Below are 22,558 nucleotides of genomic sequence, written 5' to 3' on the forward strand. Positions count from 1 at the left end.
GGACATTCTCCCCGTCCACTGACTCCACTCACAGCCCCACGAGGAAGCAGCTGGTGTCAGCTCCCGTCAGGGACACTCCCAGTGGGAAAGGGGCTTCAAGCTGCACGGGTCTGGGGGCGTGAGAGGAGCCGCCCAGATGGCTGCAGGGGAGACCTCCCAGCTGGAGGAGAAGGCTGGGCCCTCGGGGTCCCGCCTGTCGCAACCGATTTCACAGCTGAGTGGGTTGAAAGCCACCGGGGCTACCCATGGAGGGGGAAATGCTTCCAGAAGCTCTGGTCAAAGAGAGAAGGACACCATGCACTTCTGGGCTTACCACCGACTGGCCAGAAATGTCTGGATTTTGTTTCATTTCATTCTGTGATCTGGAACCTGACACCCAGCAAGCACATTTAGTCCAGCAGAAACATCTGCTGCCGCCCCTCTTTGTGACGCAGCCAGCTGGTAAGGACGGCACTAGGCAAACCCCACTCTGGCTGGGGACAGAGACATTTCATTGAATGGAAGCACGAATGAATCGAGAGCCGCTCTCTGCCTCAGTTTCCCCACTGGACAGGTCATGGAGCAAAAGCTTTGTGACCTTTTGGTGACAGACCTTTGGATGACGCCCAGGTGAAGCATCATTTTAATAATGTAGAGAAACAACGCGCACTTTTTCGATGAAAGTCTAGTTTATAAAAAACAAGGAGATGGACTAGACTCTCTAGGGACAGGAATCTGTTGATAAATGGGGGCGCTGACCCCTTTTCTCTGTCTGTTCTCATTAACAGGCACGCTGACCCTCAGAATGCAACAGCCACTCTGAGACCTGCTGCTCTGTTGGGCTCTCTCGGCCACGGCCAAGGCTCTCTCTCCCGCTGAAGACTCGTACCTCGTTTCCATAAGGAAATCTTTGTAGCAGTCCCAGCAGAAAAGTCAAAAGTTTGACTTGAAAAAAGGAGCTACTTCAAAAGCATTGTCAGACCAAGGTGAGGGTTCCTTTAAAATGCATAAATTACAGGGTTATCCATTACTCAAACTATAGGCAGCCCTATAGTGGGGGCTCTGGGTGGGGTACCCAAGAGACATGGGGGACACATCCCAGGAAGGTAAACCAAGTAAAATTCACATTGAATAAAAGAGTAAATTAATGTGTTTATTACTTACTGCTTGGAGTGTGTGTGTGTGTGTGTGTGTGTGTGTGTGTGTGTGTGTGTGTGTGTGTAGAAAAATGAAAGAAAACTGTGGAGTTTTTTTCAATAATAAAAAGGGAGTTGCACTGCGGGGCCCCTAAAGCTTGTGAAAAATTAAACTCGACGGATTCAAACTGTCCTATTTCCACTTCAAAAGGGAAGAGGCACTGAGCTCTTCCCAACTTATCTTCAAACGCCCAGCACCCTAGAAAGTTTCTTTAAAAAAATAAAGGCCCCTGTTCCCCCAAGCACTGCACCGGTTACTGTACCCACTGTCTCTCCCTCTTCTAATTATACCCCTGTGAGTCTATTAATCAACTGGTGAATTATTTAGAGCGTCAGGCGCTGTCTGCAGCTAGTACAAACACACCACATGCAAAGGCTTGCTGAGCGGGCAGAGGTCCCTCAGGGGCCCCCTCCGCCGTAGACGGCTGGCAGCTCGCCGAGGCTGCGGTTGCTGAGAACAGGAGATCGCAGTCCGCTTACCTCCTCAGATGGGAAGCTTTACTTGGGCTTTCAACTCAGCAACTCTTTGCAAGTTTTTAACAAAAGCGAAAAGCTGGTCTATTGTCGCATCTTTTGTGTGCATTTAGTGATGAGAATATTAATTCCCCCTAAAAAGGGAAGCACTTTGGCTGTGCTCTGATCCAAGCCTCCTGGGAGGCCCATGCACAGAAGGCTCTGGAAAACGCTCGTAATCATCCCAATTTGGGGTGGGTTCGGCTTGTTTGTGCTACGAGGTGTGCATTTGTGGTGGTGGGGCCTCATTACCAGAAAGGGTGCAAATGAGAGTGGAAACTCCCTCAAATCTCCCGCCTCTTCGCCGGCTACCTGGGAAAAACACTGCTCTATTAGGCCATGAGGGACCCTCTCCAGACAGAAATATCGGGGTGTGCAGGAGGGGGCACAGGTAACACTCGGTAATGATCCGTCTTCTACGTTCTCTTCTCTACATATCAGGACTTGTGCTTTTAGGGGGAAATTATTATGCTAACTAGGTAGCAAGTCAGTCTGTCTGGTGTGTGCACCAGCAATGGGGGCCTTCCGATAATTGAAGAGTTTTAGCTGTCGGGAGGATGCTGGCAGTGGTGGGGTTGGTTGCAGGGGTGAAGTGAGTTAGTAGTAGCTCATGGTAATTTGGCCAACAAGGAGGGTTGGCAGGTGTTGGAATGCACACTTTTCCCTTCCACCCACAAAAGGGAGACTAACCCCCCATTGCTGGGGACATGCCCTCATGGGTGGTCCCCGACCTGACAACCCCAAGGCGCTCTGAGTGCCATGCGGACAGATCAAGACAAGCAGCTCACACACTCAGAGCAAAGACTTAAACCAACGACAAGGCACATCTTTGGCTGTTACAGTATCTTTCCCAGGTAGCTGGCCACCAGAAAAAGCGCAAGCTGTGTTCGAGAATGAAAACAATCAGCAGAGCTGGGTAGGCCACCCTTCGGTCCCACTAATCAGAACCAGCAGTCTGGAATGAAGCTGTGCCCATCGCCAGCAGCCACGGGGCTGTTTATGGCTGAAGTTACTGGGCGAAGGGCTAGAAATGAATGGTGCACACTTCTCCCTAGGGATGAGCTGAGGCCGATGAGGAAGGCTCGTTGTATTAAGTGAAAGCCGGGAACCCAGACACGCCAGTGGGCACTGACAGATGGCTGCTTTCCTCGGGAAGCTGGAGGTCTCCAGGGCTGAGAACTCTTACCTTCCACGGGCCCTGGGGTAGGAACGGAGCCCTGGGGAAGGAGCCGAGCACAAGTGGAGGTGGTGGCCGCAGTGAGTCACCCATGATTTCAGCAGAGAATGAGATCCAGACGCTCCTTTACTTGATTTAGGGGAGAAGAAAGCCCATCTGCATACACCGCCGTAACAGACAGTGGCAGTGGAGGCCATGAGCGCCAACCATCGAATTTTACATGTTGCAGAAGCAGCTGAGACGTCGTTTTCCCAAAAGCCCGGCATAGATTTTTTTACCTGTTTCGTACCCATGTACAGGTGACAGGCGCCTCCCAGCAGCTCAGCCAGCATGATCTCAGCCCCAACGCCCCTTATGGTCACGGAGGGGGCCGCATAAGGACGCCGCGTGCAGAAACCCCGGGGATAAATTTGGTCTGCTCACGGTAGCTCGAGTTAGAATGAGTTTCGGACGTCAGACCTATGTGTTTCAAAGTCCAGGGCACCCAGAAAGCATCACCCCATGCCTCTGTCCACGGTGCTGTCGCCAGGAGCCTAGGATCGAGAGATTCAGCACGAGCTAAGTGGGGCCCTGCAGTCGTTTGCTCAGTAAACGTGGAAAGATGAGAAAACAACAGTTATTAATTTTGCTGCCGATTCGAAAGGAGGTGTTGGCAGCACCCGTGAGGACAAAAAAGAACATAACTAAGTCTGCAGAGGTCACGACGGGGACGTTAACATCCTGAGGCCTCGTGAGGGGACTAAGAGGAAGTGGCCCCACAGGGGCAAAGGATGACATCTGCTCTATTCCACCGAGCCTGAGGGTAGCCAAGATGCAATAACAAAACCGTCTCGAGGCCGTGCAGCGCCAAGGTGAGTGGAGAGGGCAAGAGCCTGCCCAGCAGGGACCCCAGGGAGAGCCGGAACGTGGCGGAGGCTGCTGGCAGCCAGGAGCACAGGGCACAGTGTCCCCAGAGAAAGAGGGCACAGGCTGTCCTGGGGGGTGTGGGTGGGTTTCCACACATGGTCGGATGCTCTGGCCGTGACAGCTGCCCATTCAGAGGTGCCAGGGCTCTGCCCCAGGGTGACAAGTCTCTGTGTCCTTACTAAGGACCTCTGCCCTTTAGTTGAGCTCCCTGAACCGTGCAGGCTTCTGGATTTTATGTGTGAAAACACGTGCAGGGGGATGGCCAGTGCTCGCCTGCATCCCCGGGAATGCGGCTGGCACTGAGGGCATGGATATCTGAAACACGTGGAGGATTTTGAAGCGGGAAACCTGAGATGCCTCAATGGGCCCCCAAAAGAAAGACAGCAACCATCATCTCCGCCCTCCAGAAGTCCCGCCAGTGGGAGTGTGAGGTGCTGCGCTGTGCTGCTCTGGCATATTCAGGAGGCACCTAACAATCCCAGGGCAGCGTGGGGAAGGGGACTTCTGCTGTCCCCTTGCCCTCTGCCTCTGTCCTCAGACAGGAGACTCACTCATGGGCCAGCCTGGTCCCTCCAGCTCCCAGTCTCCAGCGGGCTGGCCCTCGCCCAGTGTAGACGGATTCCCTTCCCACTTCTGCCTCTACTCAGCCAGGCTCTTCCAGGGGGAGGCCTGGGGCCAGTCTTCCTGTGCCCACCTTCGGGGCATGGCCATGTACTGGGGAAGGGGCCACGTCCGCATCTCCACTGGCTTGTGTCCCGGCCTGGACTTGGAGGCCTGTTGGGAAACCCAGCTGAGCCCTCGGACCCATCACACCCTCCTTCCCGCTACCCTGGGGCCTGTCTCTAAATGGGTTCAGAGCTCAGGGTGTGATTAGCGCCCCAAACCCCAAACATGGCACAGCTCCACCTGGTGCCAGACATCGGCGTTCTGCATTCGAGAAGCAGTGGGGCTCGGCCGGGCTGCCAACTGCAGTTATTCAGAGATAAGCCCGGCTGTGGTTGGCGAAGCAGACTTTCCATGTTCAGTCTGACCTTCTCTTCCAACTGAATTATGAGAATCATTTCCACTTCCTCCTGTTTCAGCTGGTGGAGAAGCGGGCCGCTGCCGACCTGGGTGATGCCAGCCTCCTCCTCTGCCCACGGACCGCGTTGGTTTCTCTGCAGCTTCTCCACTTCCCACTAATGAGACCCTGTTAGTGGTTACGAATGTAAATGCATTCTTTGTTGTCCCTGCGAGGTTGGGATTTGTGAAATGACAGAACTTATTGCTTCTGCTAGTTAGATATGATATTGGTTGTTGTTGTGTCTTTAATTTTGTAGGAAATATAGAGCTACACAATCTAAGTAAACAGAAGGCTCTAGAGGAAAAATTTAGCACAAAGCGTTGAAGATTGAAGGTCCCGGTCTCACTAACTTTACAGGAAATTGCGCGCTCAGTCTCCTTTGTAGTCACCAAAACAAAAAACAAAAACAAGAAAACAAGTCCACCTCTCGACCACCACTGGAAAGACTCGTTGGATTTATGTTTAGGGGCCAGAGAGAGAAAGATTGGAAGATGCTACCCTGCTGACCTTGAAGATGGAGGAAGGGACCTCTAGAAAGTGGCAAAGCCAAGGAAGCAGCTTCTCCCGGGGCCTCGGGGGCCTCGGGAAGGAACGCAACCCCGCGGCTCCTTGAGGTGAGGACCTCTGACCCCCAGAACTGTAAGACAACACATTTGTGTCGTTTTAAACCACTAAGCTTGTTTCGGCAGCAATAGGAAATGAACGAGCTGGCCACACGCAGGGGGACAGGGCTTCCACGCATGCTGGCGGCAGGCGTGCACCTCAACACAGAATGACGGGTCAGCGATGACCGGTCCGTGCATGGGCCCTGACGGTCAGGGGGCCACAAGCCCGTGCAGGTACAAGGTCATTGAAGAACAGCAAATTTGGAAACCACCTAAACAGTTACTTTTTGCAACTTCATTCTGAAAAGAAAAAAAACCAATCACTTCAAAAGTACCGAAAAGTTGCAAGGAGCGAGACAAAGAGCTCGGGCACTGCTGCCAAGATGCCCCGACTGCCGACACTGCTGCGTGCCCTTGTCTTTCTTTCTGAACCACTGAATGCTTGTTGGTGGACAAGCAGACCAGCCATCATCCAGCCGCGCGAGGGACCACTTCCTATGCAGCAAGACTTAAAATGATACGAATCTGCTGACTAGCTCCCACACTCACTCAGTCGACAAACGTTCTTGAGGGTGCTGGTCACCCCCCCACCCCATAAACAGGAAGCTGGCAGAGCTGGCGGGAAGCTCTGCCTCAGGTCCCCGTTACTGCTGCTCCGGCTCTGGCTGCTGTCACGCTTTCCTAAGAGCCTCCAGGCACTGTACACACACCTCACACCGGGTCCACAGGGCACCCTGAACCCCGGGGTTGCCATCTCCGTCTCACCGCTGAGGGGCCCAGGGCTCCAGAAGGGCCGGCTGTCCGGGGCAGCCCCAGGGTCTGAGCCAACAGAAAGCACCAAAGCTCGTACTTCATTGCACTCTCACCTGCTCCCTCCTGTGTCCACCTCATTCTACTTGCCACACGGAGACTAAGGGATGAGCAGATTCACACACTGGCCTTCCCCTGTGTACGTCACTGACTCTGGGGCAGTTGAACTTGACCTCGGGGACCGGAATATCTTAAGGAGGGACTTGGGAGAGCCAGGACAGGACACAGCCCCTGGGGAGCACTCTGAGCAAGTGGCCTGTCCTTCCTGCCTCGTTACCCACTCACTGGGTCCTGGTAGGAGAAGGCAGTGAGCATGTTGGCAGAGGGCGGCAGGGGGTGTGTCCTGCTCATCACACGCATGGCCCATTAGAACGGGGCTTCTCCTGGGGTCGCTTTTCTTCACACTCAGTATGTCTTCATGTCAGACTTGATAACAGAGCTTGTACTGACTGCACAGAGGAGTTGTGGCACTTTGCGCGAGAGGATGTGGGAGGGAAACGTGCTGCTGAGGAGGAGACAGGGTCTCGAGGAGCCCAGACAGGAGCTGGCTGTGTGGCCACAGCTCATTGGTGGACTCAGGTAACTAGACTCGAATGATCCCAAAGGTGCCCTTCTGGGTGGAGGTTGGAGCTGGGAATACTTCCAGGTTGTAGACCACACGGGGGTCTGGAAGGATGTGGTCCAGCCTTCCCCGTCAGACAAGGAGCATCTGACCCTCTGAGGACCAGTGGCCGGTCAATCACTGAATCTGCAAAACTGTCTGGACCTTCTGAGTCTGACTGGTGATTAAATCAGAATATTTGCTCATAGTATTTTTATTCCCCAAATAATGAAGGATGTGGGCAGGTCTGTAGCCCCTCCAGGCTCTCCTTTTAAGTGCTATCAGTTATGGAAAGCAAACATTCTTGAAAACCAGAACCCTTCCCAACCATCAGGGATGACACTGCACATCCACAAACCCCCTCCCTCGGGACAGGCTTGGAGGCCAGAGGCCTTACCAGGGAGCAGGAACACAGCCTTTGCTTACTAGAAAGCCCTGTGCCCATTCCCCATTGTTTTCCCCAGTTTGCATTCCCAGGGGCTTAGCGAGCCTTGCAGGGAGCCATGTCTCTCCAGAGCCCGTGAGGTTTTGGCAGTTATGGAAAAGTGCGGCCTACCTGCCATCTCCTTTTCGAAAAAGGGCTGGATGACCTCGCTGTATTCTGACTTGCCTGCCACAGCCTCTTTCAACAGTTGTCCACAGCAGACTGGAGGGGAGAGGAACAGAAAGATACCCATTACATTTTAAATCGAAGGAAGAATGAGAAATAAGAAACCCCAGTGCTGCTTGCTGAGGGGGAAAAAAAAAGGTCACTGAAAGAAAATATGAAAGAGTTTTTCTGTGTGTGGGTGTGTGTCCAAGTGAAAGTAAATATCAAAAAGGAATTGGGAAATAAAAAAGCTGAGGAGGAAGATGCAGAATGAAAAAGAATACATTTGGCAAAGAACCTGCTAGACGTGGACGGTGTGGGGAAGACAAACTGCAAAGCTGCCACCGCAGAAGCTCCTGCCGGGCCTGGCTTATGCCTGGAATCACTGAGCGGGATCACCGAGTGGGATCACCGAGCGGGACTCTGGTCGGGGTTGAGGACTAACATTCAGGTGGAGAACTGCTAGGGCCCAAGTGACGTGCCCCAACTGAGCTTATGTTCACACTGTTATTACGTAGGGGAGGGTGGGGAAGCTTGTTTCCATTAGGCCTGGTGGGCAGAGTGTTTCCACGGGACCATGGGTCCACACGCAGGTCCGTTTACAGAACAAATGGACTCCCGCAGAACAAAGGCAGCATACTGGAGTTCCCTGGGCACTGCTGCTAACCCCTTCGGATGCCGTCCCTGCAAGCAGGAGCCTTCCTATCACGAGCCCCACTGTGTTCCGAGACCCCCACCATGGCCACACGCGTGAGGTATCAGTCAAGAAGTGTGGAATGAAAAACCACAGGCAACCTTCTCCTTGGCTACGAAAGCCCTTCACAGCCAAAGCTGGAAGGTTCAAGCTGTATGTTCATGAGCTGTTAATTGCACAATCTTTCTTTTCTTAACTTTAAGCCTAAGGAGTTTTCTTATATTAAAGAAACCAAAAAAAGAAAAAAAAATCCTAAAATTAACTGAATGAAGTGAATGTTTAGGACAACAGCCATCACCAAAGACTTCATCCTCAATGACGACATCTTCTGTCACTGGAAATGACAGCAGTGACTGTACCCAGAGTGGTGGGCAGCTTTACTCGCTAAGGGCAGCCTAAGGAGTACTAAACGCTGATGGTCCCCGAGACTGTTCAATAGGACAGACCCTGTGCGAAATATGCTCTTACTCAGTCCTCGAGGCAGCCTGTTGTTTTCTAGATAAGGAAACTGAGACTCAAAGAGGTGAAGTCACCTGTTTGTTCCAGGTCAGAGCCAGCAAGCAGCAAAGTTGGGATTCAAACCGGTCTCTGTGACATTCAACCCTTAACTTCCAGTTCTGGCCATGAAGCAGTCACAGGTATTATATTTACCTTCCATCATAAAAAGCCATACAATTGAACAAAATATAGGAAGCAATTCTTTTCAGGCCCTGGACGACCAACAGCCAGGGCTGTTATGCTTGACAGAGTCCCACGTCCATCCTACATTTCTACCTATGGCCACTTTTCAAAACACGGCATAGGAGCAATGGAACCCAAACAGAGCAGCGGGAAACAAAGATCGGAGTTTGTGGCTCTGGGGCAGCTGGCATTTGTGGAACAGGACAGTGAGACAGAGCCACACAGAGAAGGGGTTCCGGGAACCTGCACGGGCTTCCCTTGGGTCTTTGGCCAATGCACAGCTGTGCATGTGTAGACTCCACGGGCCTGGTAGAGGAAGGCTCCTGAGAAGCTGGGAACTGAGTGGAGAGTGACACAGTGTGGGGAGATGCAGGAGACCCTGCTGAAGCCCCAGACCTTTAGCTGAGACTGCAGGGAGATGTAAGAATACACTAGCCCTGGAGTAAGCACACTCTAGTCACACCTTAACAAAACTGAAAACAAGTCTCAACTGGATCAAATGGATCCTCCAGTACTTTAACTGCTTGTCGAAACTCAACGTTCTTAAAGCAGAAGAACACAAACCAGACTCTCAACAATGTGAGAACCACAATGTCCAGTGTATAATCAAAAACGGCTTGAGATGCAACAAAAAGACAAATATATGACCCGATAAGGAGAAAAAACAGGCCATAGAAATCCAATCAAGAGACAATACAGATGTCAGACTTAGCACACAATGACTTTAAAACAGCTATTATAAATATGTTTAAGACTTTAAGGAAAAGATAGTTAAAATGAGTGAACAGATGGAGGGATCTCAGCAGAGAAATGGAAACTGAAAAAGAACCAGATGGAAATTCTAGAACTGGATCACACAGTATATTAAATGGAACACGTCACTGCATGGACTGCAATCAGTGAATTTGAAGACAGGAAAACAGGCAACAGAAAGTATCCAAACTGAAGGCCAGGGGGTGGAGGTGGGGACTGGAAAAAAGACTAGAACTTCAGGGAACTAGAGGATAATATCAAGCTGTCTAACACACATGTAACTGGAGTTCCAGGAAGGGCAGGAGGGGAGGAGGCAGAAAAAATATTGGGGAAAAATGGCAGGAGAATTTCAAAATTTGATGGAAAAAAATCAACCCACAGATCCAAGAATCTCTGAGACCCAAGCAGAATAAACACAAGCAAACCACACCTTAATACATCATAGTTAAATTTCTGACAACTAAAGGTAAAGAAAAAATATTAAAAACAGCCAGAGTGTGGGGAAAGCTGCTGTATCTATAGAGATAGAATGATGAAAATAATCTCTGAGTTCTCATCAGAAGCAATGCAAGCCATAAGACAATGGAATGACATCTTTAAAGTGCTAAGAGAAAAAAAAAACTGTCATATAGATTTTTATATGCAGCAAAAACACCCTTCAAGACTGAAGGTGAAATAAAGACATTTTCAGACAGATGAAAGCTGAGAGAATTTGTCACCAGCAGACTTTCACCACAAGAAATGTTAAAGGAAGTTCTTTGGGATGACAGAAAATATCAGATGGAAATTTGGATCTAAACAAAAGAGTGAAGAGTGTTGCTATGTGGCTGTATATAAAAGCCTTTCTCCCTGCATTTCTTGACTTAAAAAAAAGAAGACTATTTAAAGCTAAAACAATTGCAATGTATTGTAGTGTTTATAACATATGTACAGGTAATATGTATGACAACAAAAGCATAAAGGACAGGAGCAAGGTAAATGGAAATATACTGCTGTGAGGTTCTTATGTTCTACATGGAGAGGTATAATATTAATTCAAGATAGACTGGTGTAAGTAAAAGATGTATATTTACTCTCTAGAATAACCACTAACAAAATTAAACAAAGAGACAAAGCCAAAAAGTCAACAGAGGAAATAAAATGGATTAGCATGTTTCCCTGAAAATAAGACCTAGCCGGACCATCAGCTCTAATGAGTCTTTTGGAGCAACAATTAATATGAGACCCAGTCTTATTTTAACATAAGACTGGGTATAATATAATATAATCAATGTAATATAATATAATATAATATAATATAATATAATATAATATAATATAATATAATATAATATAATAAATATAACATAACATAACATAGCATAATAATACCGGGTCTTGTATTAATTTTTGCTCCAAAAGATGCATTAGAGCTGATGGTCCAACTAGGTCTTATTTTCGGGGAAACAGGGTAACATTTTAGAACAGTATAAACATCACTAGAATGCATATTCTTTTCAAGTGGAATTCACCAATATAGACCATGTGCTGGGCCATAAAAAAAGTATCAATAAATTTCAAAGGATTGAAATCATACAGGGTATGTTCTTTGACCACAATGGAATTAAGTCAGAAATCAGGAAACAACAAAGAAAAATCTGGAAAATTCCCAAATATTTGGAAATTAAGCAATACACTTCTAAATAATACATGGGTGAAAAAAGAAACTACAAGGGACATTACAAAATATTTTGAGCGGAATGATAAAACATATTAAAAATTTGCAAGATAAGTTCCGGTCAAGATGGTGGAGTAGAAAGTTAAAGTCAACATATTTGGGAAAGGGGCAGAAATACCTAGAAAATGCTATGACATGATCAGGCAGTCCCGCTTGTAGCTGTTTTCATATCATAAGTCTGTGTTCCTGGTCCTATCTGCTGCTAACAAAGAGTCATTCTAGCAAATAAAATAAATATTATATTCACACACACACAAAAAAAATGTGAGATGCAACTAAAGCAGTGTTCAGAGGAAAATGTATAATGTTAAGTGTTTATACTAGAAAAGAAGGGCAAATACATGGTGATGGAAGGAGAACTGGCTCTGGGTGGTGAACACACAATGTGATATATAGATGATGTAATACAGAATTGTACACCTGAAACCTATGTAACTTTACTAACCATTGTCACCGCAATAAACTTCAATTAAAAAAAAAAGAATGGTTTAAAACCCCTGCCTAAAATCACCTCGCTCTACAATGGTCTATGAAGAAAACCCAGTAACAGTCTCCTCTCTCTAACAATTCAAAGTATTTTGACACCAAAGGCTTTAGACACCATTAGATTGGGAACTACGTGGGGACCAATCGCACCCCACTTTGCTCACTCCCCATCCCCCACCCTGACAGGGCCCAATGGACCCTTAGTCCCTTTCTTATTTCTTTTTTTACATTTGCCCTATCTGTGTACCCAATAACGTGCATTGCATATGGCAGGCACTCAATGAGTAATATTAATATTTTAATAAAATTCTTCACAATAAAATTCATGTTCACTGCAAAAAAAAGAGTCAGAATCGCATAATATAGCGCTCTACAGAGATTAACAGTTTGGTGTATGGGTGTTCCTCCAGATGTTTTTGAGCAAAGACTAACATACTTTTTTAGTCTTTGCACAAAAATGAGACCATCCCCTAAACACCACTGAGTGACTTGCTTTCTGCCCTCCCTCGTTTAACAATACATCGCGAACGTTAACTCGCTCTACAGGTTTCTTTTTAACAGCTGCCTTGTACTCCATGGTGTGGGTTGACCATAACTTACTTAACTAACTGTCTTATGAGCAGAGTGCGGGGTTGCCTCTACTTTTCATTACGCACCTTTCACATCTCTCATTGCACAAAGGAGTGTGTCAGAAGAATAAAATCCTAGGGGTGAGATCACTGGGCCAAAGGATTTGCACAGTCAGCATTTCAATCAGCAGTGGCCTTTCTTCGAAAAAGACGCGCCCGTTTATGAGTGTATTCCCGCCAATTGTAAATCGGAGTGTTTCAGTAAACGCCATTGGAGTGAACGGGGTGGGTTGTTTGTTTGTTTGGAGCTGTTTTCCCGGGACTGGGAGGTTCGTATGTGGAAACGAGGACCCAGCCAGGGGCTGGCCATGGGGCAGGTCCCAGAGCGCTGGGTGCAGATAGGCCTCTGCAGACACTCATACACCTGTCCCTGTCAACAGCAGATCCCTTACGTCGGTTTACTGAAATCTCATGACGTCTCATATTTATCAAGAATGCCTTTGAGTAATGTGAACTTTCAGAGTTCGTCTCCAAATGCTCAGTTATCGAAAAGGGCCCCCAAAATGGCTCTGGCCACAAAGCAAAAACCATGAGGAGCTTTTCTATTTTCACTTTTGGGAAAATCTAGCCTGGTCATCTCATCTCTTCGGGATGGGTGTGCTGAAAAAATTGCAATGAAGACGTGCTCTTCCTTGCTGAGCTGTGTGCATAAACAAAGTAGGACACGGTGACATTGTGTTCAACCAAGCCCTGCGCTATGTTAAGGCCTGCTGCTGTTTCAGACCCGCCCTCTGCCTTTCAGGCTCTGCGTGCTCTAACTCTTCACGTGCCTTCACAGAACAGTAAGTGCAGGAACCTAAACACACACGCGAGTGCAGCTACAGCAGGCTGTGGCTTGTTCCTAACAAAGAAGGAGAGCGTAAATCAAAAAAGAGAAGGAATCTTCTGAACAAGGGGTTTTGTTTTTGTTTTTAAAAAAACCAAAAACTGGTGCAAGGCAAAACGTGTTTTAGCTTAAAGTATCCAGACTATTTTCCCATACTAATCAAATCAGAACACTACTGAGTATTTGTAGTAAAATATTAATATTACTACTGTTAGCATTTTTCCATACTAATCAGAATACCTGCTCAGTTCTCTATCTTCATTTTATGGGTATGATTTTTGTCATTAATTCCTGGCTAGTCTCAGTGGCTTTGGAATTTTAAGTTGCAGGGGACCTAATGGAAAGCATTTTTATTCAAAATTTGATCCTCAGGTGCCAAAAAAATGTCTACAAGTGGACACTTTGATCAGCATTGTTCAAGCAGTAGTTCCCCGTAATCAGAAGTGTCTGGATGCTGATGGGAACCACTGTGAGCACCTCTTGTAATTGCAGAAGTCAAACGTGACTTGTGTTCATCTTTTGCTATCGGTATATATTATTACAATTTTAGTAGTTTTCCTTTCTTAAAATGTGTACACATTTTTTGGCACCCTCTGTACATATTTGTCTGTGTATATACATGTATATTTGTATGGTGTATATGTATAATTTGGGGTATATATATGCATATTTATATATTTGGGGGTGCAGGTCTCATGTTCCTTAGTAAATAAAGTGCGGTTACTTAGGCTTATGGAACACTGCAGGGGCATGGGGGGGGGCAGTGCCTTTAACTCCCTCCAGCCGGCTGTGTGTCTGCTACAGCTCCTTCCTCCTTCCCAGGCCTTTATCCCCCTGAACACAGGCTGGCATCTAAGACCGCCTGGGACCACCCCGGGAAAGACCTAGAGAACTGATTGCAATATTCTCCTCCTGGTAAAATATTTATTGAAACTGTGCCGAGCAAGAAGTCTTCCTCTGGTTCAGAAATTGTCTGCCTGTAAACACGCTGACCTGGGTTGTGGAGCCAAATGAGATGGGAGAAAACAAATACATAGCAGATCCGTATTATACAGCAGCAGAAGCTTCCAGGAGGCTGGAGGGAAGCACGTCTGGTGCAGAGCACAGAACACCACCCTTACAGAGGATATAAAGATGATAACTAGAAATCATTCCAGCTCTTTGGGCTGCGGACATGTTTTCATTGGCTAATGTCTTTATGGCAGTATTCTCCAGAAGGAAAAAACCTTATCCTTGCAAAGATGGACTAACTGAAAATTGTCAGAGCAGAGAGCAAGAGAGAGAGGCAATGCCGCCCTCCTTCTCACCCCCATAAAACAGGACAGCGTGGGAGGGCAGGGCAGCCTCTGGAAGCAGGGTGGCTGCCGGGCACTCACCGTTGACGAGGCTGTATTTCTGGGCCAGAAGGGCAGCCTGCAGACTTTTCCCACTGCCCACGGGCCCGCAAAGCAGCACTCTCGGGGTGAATGGGGCGTTTGATTGATGGTTGGTCTGGACATAGGTCAGAGCTGGAAAGAGAGGACGTGAGGAAAATAAACCTGGACCCTAGAGAAAGGGAAACCGGCCCCACAGCACCTGCGCTCGGGCTCGTCTCACACAGGAATTATTCCCCGCCTTTACAGCTCCATGGAAACCCAACTTAGCACTGCCGAGCAGGGCGAAACTGCGGGGGAACTACTTAGCTTCAGGCTGGCACCAAGGCAGGAGGGGCAATGAAATGCACAACAGCCACCCCTCGGCACTGCCCTGAATGCCTCTAACAGTGTGGGAATCTGCGCTTCCCTCCCTGCGGTGGGGGGCTGGTTCCGGGACACAGGACATGCACTCTTGGGTTGTGGTATTTCCCAACTGAATCCGGCTGAACCTCTCGCTTGAAGCCCATGACAAGGCCAGCTTCCTAGTAGCAAAGACTGGCTTTGATGACCTCATTGGGCCATGCGGGGGCCCAGCACGCGAGGACTTCTAAAGGACTTGGGCACTGGTGGAGAATAATTTGCAGCTGAGCTCTGTGACACCAACTTTGTTGTGAATCTCCAAAGAGGCAGCCATCCAATAGGTCCCGGGAAAGGGCGGGTGCAGCTGCACAGGCCTGGACCCTGGTGGCCCTGGCATTTGATGAACAAAGAAGGGCGCACACAGGGGGAGCGTCTCCAACACAGGCGGCCACAGAGAGTGTGGATGCCAAGAGCTACTGAACATCAAACCAGGTCACCTCCCACCTGGTCATGGAGGAGGAGGGGGTGTGAGAGTGGCTGCAGAGGCCGTTAAAGAACAGCCACTCGGCCCCTGCCAAGGGGAGCTGCCCGCCAGCTGAGCCAAGGCTGTGCCCGTTCCCCCACTGCCCACATCAAAACTGGGTCTGCCGTCTCAGCCCACTTCCTGCCAGGGACACAGACCATCCAGCGCCAAAGATCAGCCATGGGTGGCCCTGTGGCACCTTCCTGCCTTCAGATGGATTCCACCCTGGGCAAGGGGCTGAGCCAACACAGGCCGTCAGGAACCCAGCTGCCCTGAAACCGTTGACAGGTGCAGCAGGGTGGCCCAACTTCACACTCCTGACCTTTGGAGCCAAACAGTTCCTTGCTGTGGGTCCCGTCCTGTGCATTGCGGGATTTGAGCAGCACCCCTGGCCTCTTCCCACCAGGGCCCAGTAGCCCTGTCCCAGTTTGTGACAACCACAAATGTCTCCAGACATTGCTGACTGTCCCCTGGCAGGGGCAAGGGCAAAATCAAGAACGATTAGGATATGTATGCTCCTTGGGCAGGGTTTGACCTCTCAAGTCCTAGGGATTTTTCATTGGAAGGCTCATTAGGGATACCACAGTTCCCCTCTTTTTTAGAACTAAAGGCAGATAAGCTCATAGGCTGTCTATTCAACGTCATGATCGTCACTGTCATCACTAGCATGCAGTAAGTGCTAAACTAAATACTCGACAGGCATTATCTGGTTTGCTCTGTCGACAGTCCCTCGAGGGCTGCATGAGTCTCGTCCCCACTCACAGGGCCGGGGCAACTTTCCCAAGGCCACTGCCATGGTACCATCTGCACCGATGGGCGTAACCTGGCGGAAGCAATGCAAGCTTCTCAGACCTTCCCGTTCTTCTCAGACCTTCCACGATCAGCACATTTGAACTACAGGCCAAGCAGCCTGCTTACCAATGATGCTTCATTTACAGTAAATAAGTAAGTTAATTAGAAGTAATGATCCCCCAGACAGCCTCGACATCTAATTATTCTTTTTAAAAATATGTGGTTGCTGGATGCACTGCAGACAGATTAAAAAAAACAACAGAGAGAATTCTGCACTCCAATTTTCAATTTATCTCTCTGCATTATTAATTAATAATAATTAATATATTCAGATGCACATTTTTATTTACAATTCCAGGCATGAATTCTTTATGAACGATCATATGAACTTTTAAATTTAATTAAATAATTTGGAAGTAATTAATGTGTAAATGCAGAATCATGGCCTAAGATAAATGCTGTAGTTGTTTATCGTCAGAATGTAGTGCTTGCTACTAAAGACCCTTCCGAGATGCAAAATCGCTGGAAAATTATAAGCCACCCATTCATCCTGGCGTTTTTTTTTAAGTAGCATCAGTTTCTAGACACCCCACCGGTCAGGTGGCTGACCTGCGATACTCCAGAAGTTTCCGTGCCGTTTCCGGGCTCTCAGGAGAGCAAAGCTGCTCACACAAGTGCACAGGCAGGTGGGGCCGGTGGGAGGGCCTGCCTGGGGAGCTCAGGACCACCTCCCCACCAAACAAAGCTTCTCTTAAAGAGATTTTAGAGAATATAAAAGAGCCCATGGAAACTGCCAAGCATCGTAAGAACCTGGTGGTGTTTTTATCATGTCATTTACCTGGCATTGCGCGGAAGGGGAAACTGGCCTTGGAGACGACGACAGCTTGGTAAGATTTTGAGAAGTTCTAATTCAGCTGCTTTGGGATAGAATTATTGTCACTTTCCCTGGCCTTTTGGACAGGCTGTAGAATCGTGATGAGAACACCAACGTCTGGAATGTATCGAGCCGATTCTCGGCACTGGCCACTAGGTGTGCAGCTGCGGACACACGATTTGCAGAATCCCACATCATCCTCACCCAAGCCTGGCGGGGAGGCAGGAGTTTTGTTCCCATTTTGGGGATAGCAAAACTGAGGCTCTGAAGGGTTAAGAGGGTTACCGTATTCGGCACAGCAGGTGTGGTGGGCTCCAGATTTGAACACAGGTCACCTGGCTCCAAAGTCCTGGGGCTCAACTGACACACACACACACACACACACACACACACACGCACGCACACACACGCACACATACACACGCACACGCACACCAGCCTGCTTCAGCCAATTTTTAAGTGGCTTCAGGACATGAGTTGCATTGTGGTTTTTTGATGTGGTGGTGGCAATTTGTTGCTGTATTTTCAGTTTTTATAAATTTTCTCTTCTTCCTCCTTCACCCTCAGGGCAATGCTTCTTGCTGCCATGTCCGTCCCACCCTTTCCCTCGAGTCTGCTCACCCACCCACCTCACGGTCCAATCTGCTGACCACACAGAGTGGAGACCGTCAGCCCGGCACTATCAGGGGCCCCGCAGGGAGCCTGGATCATCTGTGACTTGACTCCCAGGCTCTTGGGCACACTCTGGACACTGGCACTGCCAGATGAGGTGCCCCTGGGGTGAGGAAGTCGAAGTGCCTGGGGAGTCTGCTGTCCACAGGGCTTACCCTGGTAGAAGACGTCCATGCACGGCTGGTCAGCACTGATGACTTTCAGGATTCTGGGGTACAAGGGGAGGATCCTGACAATGTTCCTATGATATTCCAGCAATTTCTGTGCTGTCTCCAGCTCCGAGATGCCCGCGGGTACCACCAGTCGGTTCTGGATTTCAGATTCAGGGGGCCAGTCAAAGGTGGTGTGATAGATCTCTGCGAGGACAGAGGGACGCATTTGGGGTCACCTGCCCAGTGGTAAGGGGCTGTGGTCCTGAGATCTGAGCCTGCAAACCCCGGGGCACTGGCCAGCCACCAGTGCAGGCTGCATTCGGCTCTAGGCCTGCTGGGACGTCACTACCACAATCACAGACAACAGTGACACTCGGACTCGGGGAGGGGCAGCGCAACTTTCTGCGCCAGGACTGTCACAGGCGCCCACCTGCACTGTCACTGCATCCTCCCACACCCATCGCACCCTAAGATACGTCTCAGTGTTTTCATCCCCACGTACAGATGAGAACACCGAGTCTCAGAGATGCTGGGCAACCCAGCCCACCTCACACAGCTGGACCTGGCAGAGCCCGGCCCACAAACCCAGGTCCAGTTGCCGCCAAAGCCGGAGAGCAAGTGGCGGGAGGGGCTGTTATGAGGGGGTCCCTGACTTGCCACAGGTGGGGCGGGGAAGATGGCCGTACCTCCAGTCTGAGGGTCAATTCTCTTCCCCAAGTTCCTCTCGATGAGGACCGTGTCTGGAGCACTCAGGGCGACTGTGCAGAGAAGGAGAGAAGGGGAAGCAGACACGTTGGGCAGCGGACCCAGACATGAATCCCGCGGCCCAACAGCTTGCCTTATGTTTCCCTCACTGTATAATGACATGAAAACAGCGCCCATTTCCCATGCCTGAGAGTCTTCACGGCACCAAGACACAAAGGACAAGCTCAGGACCGAGGACAGTGCAAATCTACCCACGTGGCCGGCTGACAGTTTTCACGGCGATAAACACCGCGAGGGACACCTCCGTGCACAACACTTTTGCCACATTTCAGATTGTTTCCCAAGAAAGAGTTTCTCAGAGGTGGGGTTCCTGGAACAAGGAACCAGCAAGGTCAAAACAAAACCCCACTTTTCTAAGAATGAGTCCCACGTGCACTCAGCTCTTTGAAAAATCCGACTGTGCTGCCCTCCTGTTTCCCCTTGGGCGGTGCCTGGGCTGAGGGTGGGAACCGGGGAGCTGGGTGCAGAGCAGGGCATCCCCCTGGGAGCCCGGGGGCTGCAGCTCTGGGGGCGCCTGCGGAGGCTACTCACCGACGTGTCTGGGGAAGATCCCAAGGGTCTGAATCATCAGAGCCTGCTCCCGAGTTGCAGGAATGCCATCCAGAATCCAGCCCTGGGCAGAGAATTGGAAAGACACTCATCTGTTTTCATGCTTTTAAATGTTCTTGGAATTAAAAAAGGAATAACATAGCTTTACAGAAAGACTGGAACTTTTAAGACAAAAGAAAATGAAAGCTCTGATAGCCACATCCAGCCAAAGTAAAAATTACTCTCATGTTTATATTCCCTTCTGAATTTTACGTTTATGATCATAATCATAGATGATCATTTATGTCCTGACTTTTCCCACCACACGTTTTAGCGACCACGGTATCTTTTCCTATCAGCACGCCTCTCCTTTGCCACCATTTTAATGACCATACAATATTCCCACCGACTGAGCATGCCATGGTTACGTGACCACGTCCCACAACTGAACATTTCAGCTGCTTGTTCACTGTCCTAAATCATTACAATTTCACGACCATAAATCACGCCCTGATGAACATCTTCGTGCATATGGCTCTTTCCACATTTTGAATTATTTTCTAAAGACAGTTTCGCAGGTATGGGATTCCCGGGACAAGGAACCACCAAGGTCAAAACAAAACCCCACTTTTCTTAAGAACAAGCCCCGAATGCAACATGAAGAGACCCGAGTTCAAGTTTCTGTTCTGCAGCCAACTTGTCCCAGGGCTGAAACCTCTCGCTTGGCCATCACCCCTTCTGGAAACAGCTCAGGAATCGGTTTGGAAGATTTATTTTTATTAACTCTTTAAGTCCAATTGTGAGTCAGACACGACCATTGTACACCATGTGGAAATGCTGAAAAGCTGAAATAACGGCGCAAGTCCACTGATAACACCAGTGGCCTGAACTGGCCACAGTGAACATTTTGCTTCTCTCCTTCCAGGCTTCAGGTACAGACATCCCTCTTCCCCGAGGGCGGGGGGAGTCACACCATACATACTACTTTGTATGGTCTGCTCTTTTCATATAACAAAAACATTTCACAAAAACATAGGAACATGTTTCCTATGCGCCTCTCCTGGAAGTTTTCAAAGCTGCCGGGCATTCCATGAACGAACCTGCCAACTGTTAACGAGACCCACTTGTTGTCATTTCATTTCCTTCCAGTTTCTCACCATCATAGAAAACATGCTGTACGAACATCTCAATACACAAAGAATACCCGCAAGGTAAATTTCTAAAAGTTCACACCTTCTTTTGTGACTTCTGATACATTTTGCCAGAGCACTACAAAACTGTCTGGCCGGTTTAGGAAACCAGTGGCAGACAGCCTGTCTGCCTGCATCTTGGTCAATGTCAGGCCCTATCGTGGGGGAAATCTGTCCCGCAAATAGAGGAGAGTGTCACCGCTGTAATTTACATTTCTTTGATCATGAATGAGGCTCAATCTTTTTTCCCTATGTTTGTTGGCGATTTGAATTTTTTCTCTTCCAAAATGTCTATTCATGCCATCCCTCCACTTTACCCTTTGGGTTTTATCTTTTTATTTATTTACAAGAGCTCTTTATTTATTAAAAATATTAACCCATTTTGGCAAACACTATCACAGATCCTTTGAGGCAAATGTTGCCAGTGTTTTCTGCAGTTTGTCTTTAGCCTTTTAATTTTATGTATGGTGTTTTTAACACACGTGCTTTTGGCCAGATCAATCAGCATTTTCCTCTTTGGATTCTGGCGTTGTCTGGATGTGCGGAAAATCCTTTCCTACTGCAAAAGCTGATAAACATTCGCTTGCATTTAAATTGTCTTTGCTTAAGGTTTTAGTCTTTACATTTAAACATTTAACAGAACCACATTTTATTTTGAAAATGACGTGATGCTGTGATCCAATTTGTTTCCTTGTGGCTCACTGACTGTCCCAAACTCATCTACAAAATGGCTGATCCTTTCCCTGCTGAATGTCACTTTTTATCACAGTCTAAATGCTGATATGATGCTGGCTCTGGCATCTTCCTGCCTGTAGAGTGTTGTATCATCCTCACCCCAGCTAAATTATTGTTGTTTTATACTTTATTGTTATGTCGAAGAGGACATGCTCCTCCTTCTTTGTCATTTTTTCAAAAAAAAAAAGAAAATTGTTTTTTCCAGGTAAGCAGCAAAAAGATTTTGTCGAGTTCCAAAACAGAAATTCTACTAGGACTTTGGAATAACATTAAATGTAGAGATTAATTTATGAAGAATCAACATTTTTTACAATATCAAGTCAACATATCATCTTTCCGTTGCTTTTGTATGTCCCTCAGCAATGTTCACATCAAACAATTTCTAAAGTCCTTTCAAGTCTCATGAATCAAGTTACACACACACACACACACACACACACACACTGTTTAATACTTTCAGATAAGTTGGGTAAAGTGAGTTTGGGAAGAGTGAAATAAAGCCACAGATCGCTTCAGATCTCCATTCTGCAGTAAGGGGGGTTCTGACACTGGCTCTCAGAAGGGGGCCCACCTTCCGGCTACAGGTCCCTCCTTCTCAGTCATTATGAGAACTTGGCTGCTTTAAGGTCAGAGGATGGACTGATGGGGTGAACTCAGACCCAAGGTCACTCACAACCCATAACAGCTAATTTACAGAACACCATGTGGGTGACATTTTGGAAAGAAATGTCTTTCCGAAAGAAACAAACAAAAAAGAGCCTGTATTTCCTCAATATTAAAATATTTAGGTTCCAACAGCCTCCACTGACAGTTTAAAAAAAAAAAGAGCTAAACAAATTTACAGAGTAAAAGAGGATGGAAAAATTGGGCATGTTTTCATTAATTTCTTAAATTATGCAGGAAAACGCGCCGCTGTGGAACCCCTGGCTTCTAAACTAATGAAGCAAAAGTGCAAAAAAGATTTTCAACAGCCTTCTGCTCCCTCAAGTCCTTGTTATAACCAGCCAGGCACCGGGCTGCAGCTCTAAAGAAGAGATGTGGAGACGGCCACAGGAGCCGGAACCGCCGGCTGAGAGCTCCGCGCTTCCGGTTCTGGAAGGGAGCAGCGGCTATTTGAACTTGAGCTCCACTCAGACCTCTGTACTTCTTGTTTATTTGGAGGGGAGGGGTTGGGAGCCCACTGATTGCTTCTTCCAGGACAAGTGCTGGTGACTGAGTTTTGAGTCACTTTTTGATGCTGAAAAAAGGTTGGAACTCCGTCCTCAGTCAGCACCGAGAGAGACCTCTGCTTTTAATATTGCATTACCAAGCAATCATTATCATCTCGCCCATCAATCTGCAGCTGATATCAGTATGTGGTCCAAAGCTTTTAGAACTATTCAGGGGA

At 48.2% G+C, this 22,558-nt stretch overlaps 1 protein-coding gene across 11 annotated transcripts in view; it reads right to left on the reverse strand.

Moving 5' to 3' along the window:
* AK8 (adenylate kinase 8) overlaps positions 1-22,558 on the reverse strand; it is a 114,010-nt gene that overhangs the window by 53,294 nt on the left and 38,158 nt on the right. For 10 of the 11 annotated variants that reach the window (XM_081067563.1, XM_081067559.1, XM_081067561.1 and 7 more), the window contains 5 exons: positions 19,250-19,331; positions 18,640-18,711; positions 17,957-18,157; positions 14,602-14,733; positions 7,407-7,496 (listed from right to left, as the gene is read on the reverse strand). In XM_081067563.1, the coding sequence (XP_080923689.1) occupies positions 7,407-7,496; positions 14,602-14,733; positions 17,957-18,157; positions 18,640-18,711; positions 19,250-19,331 (577 nt within the window). The remainder of the gene's footprint in view (positions 1-7,406; positions 7,497-14,601; positions 14,734-17,956; positions 18,158-18,639; positions 18,712-19,249; positions 19,332-22,558) is intronic. The other variant, XM_081067565.1, reaches the window with a different exon arrangement.

Source organism: Rhinolophus hipposideros (genome assembly GCF_964194185.1).
Source record: "Rhinolophus hipposideros genome assembly, chromosome: 11".
Taxonomy (NCBI): Eukaryota; Metazoa; Chordata; class Mammalia; order Chiroptera; family Rhinolophidae; genus Rhinolophus; species Rhinolophus hipposideros.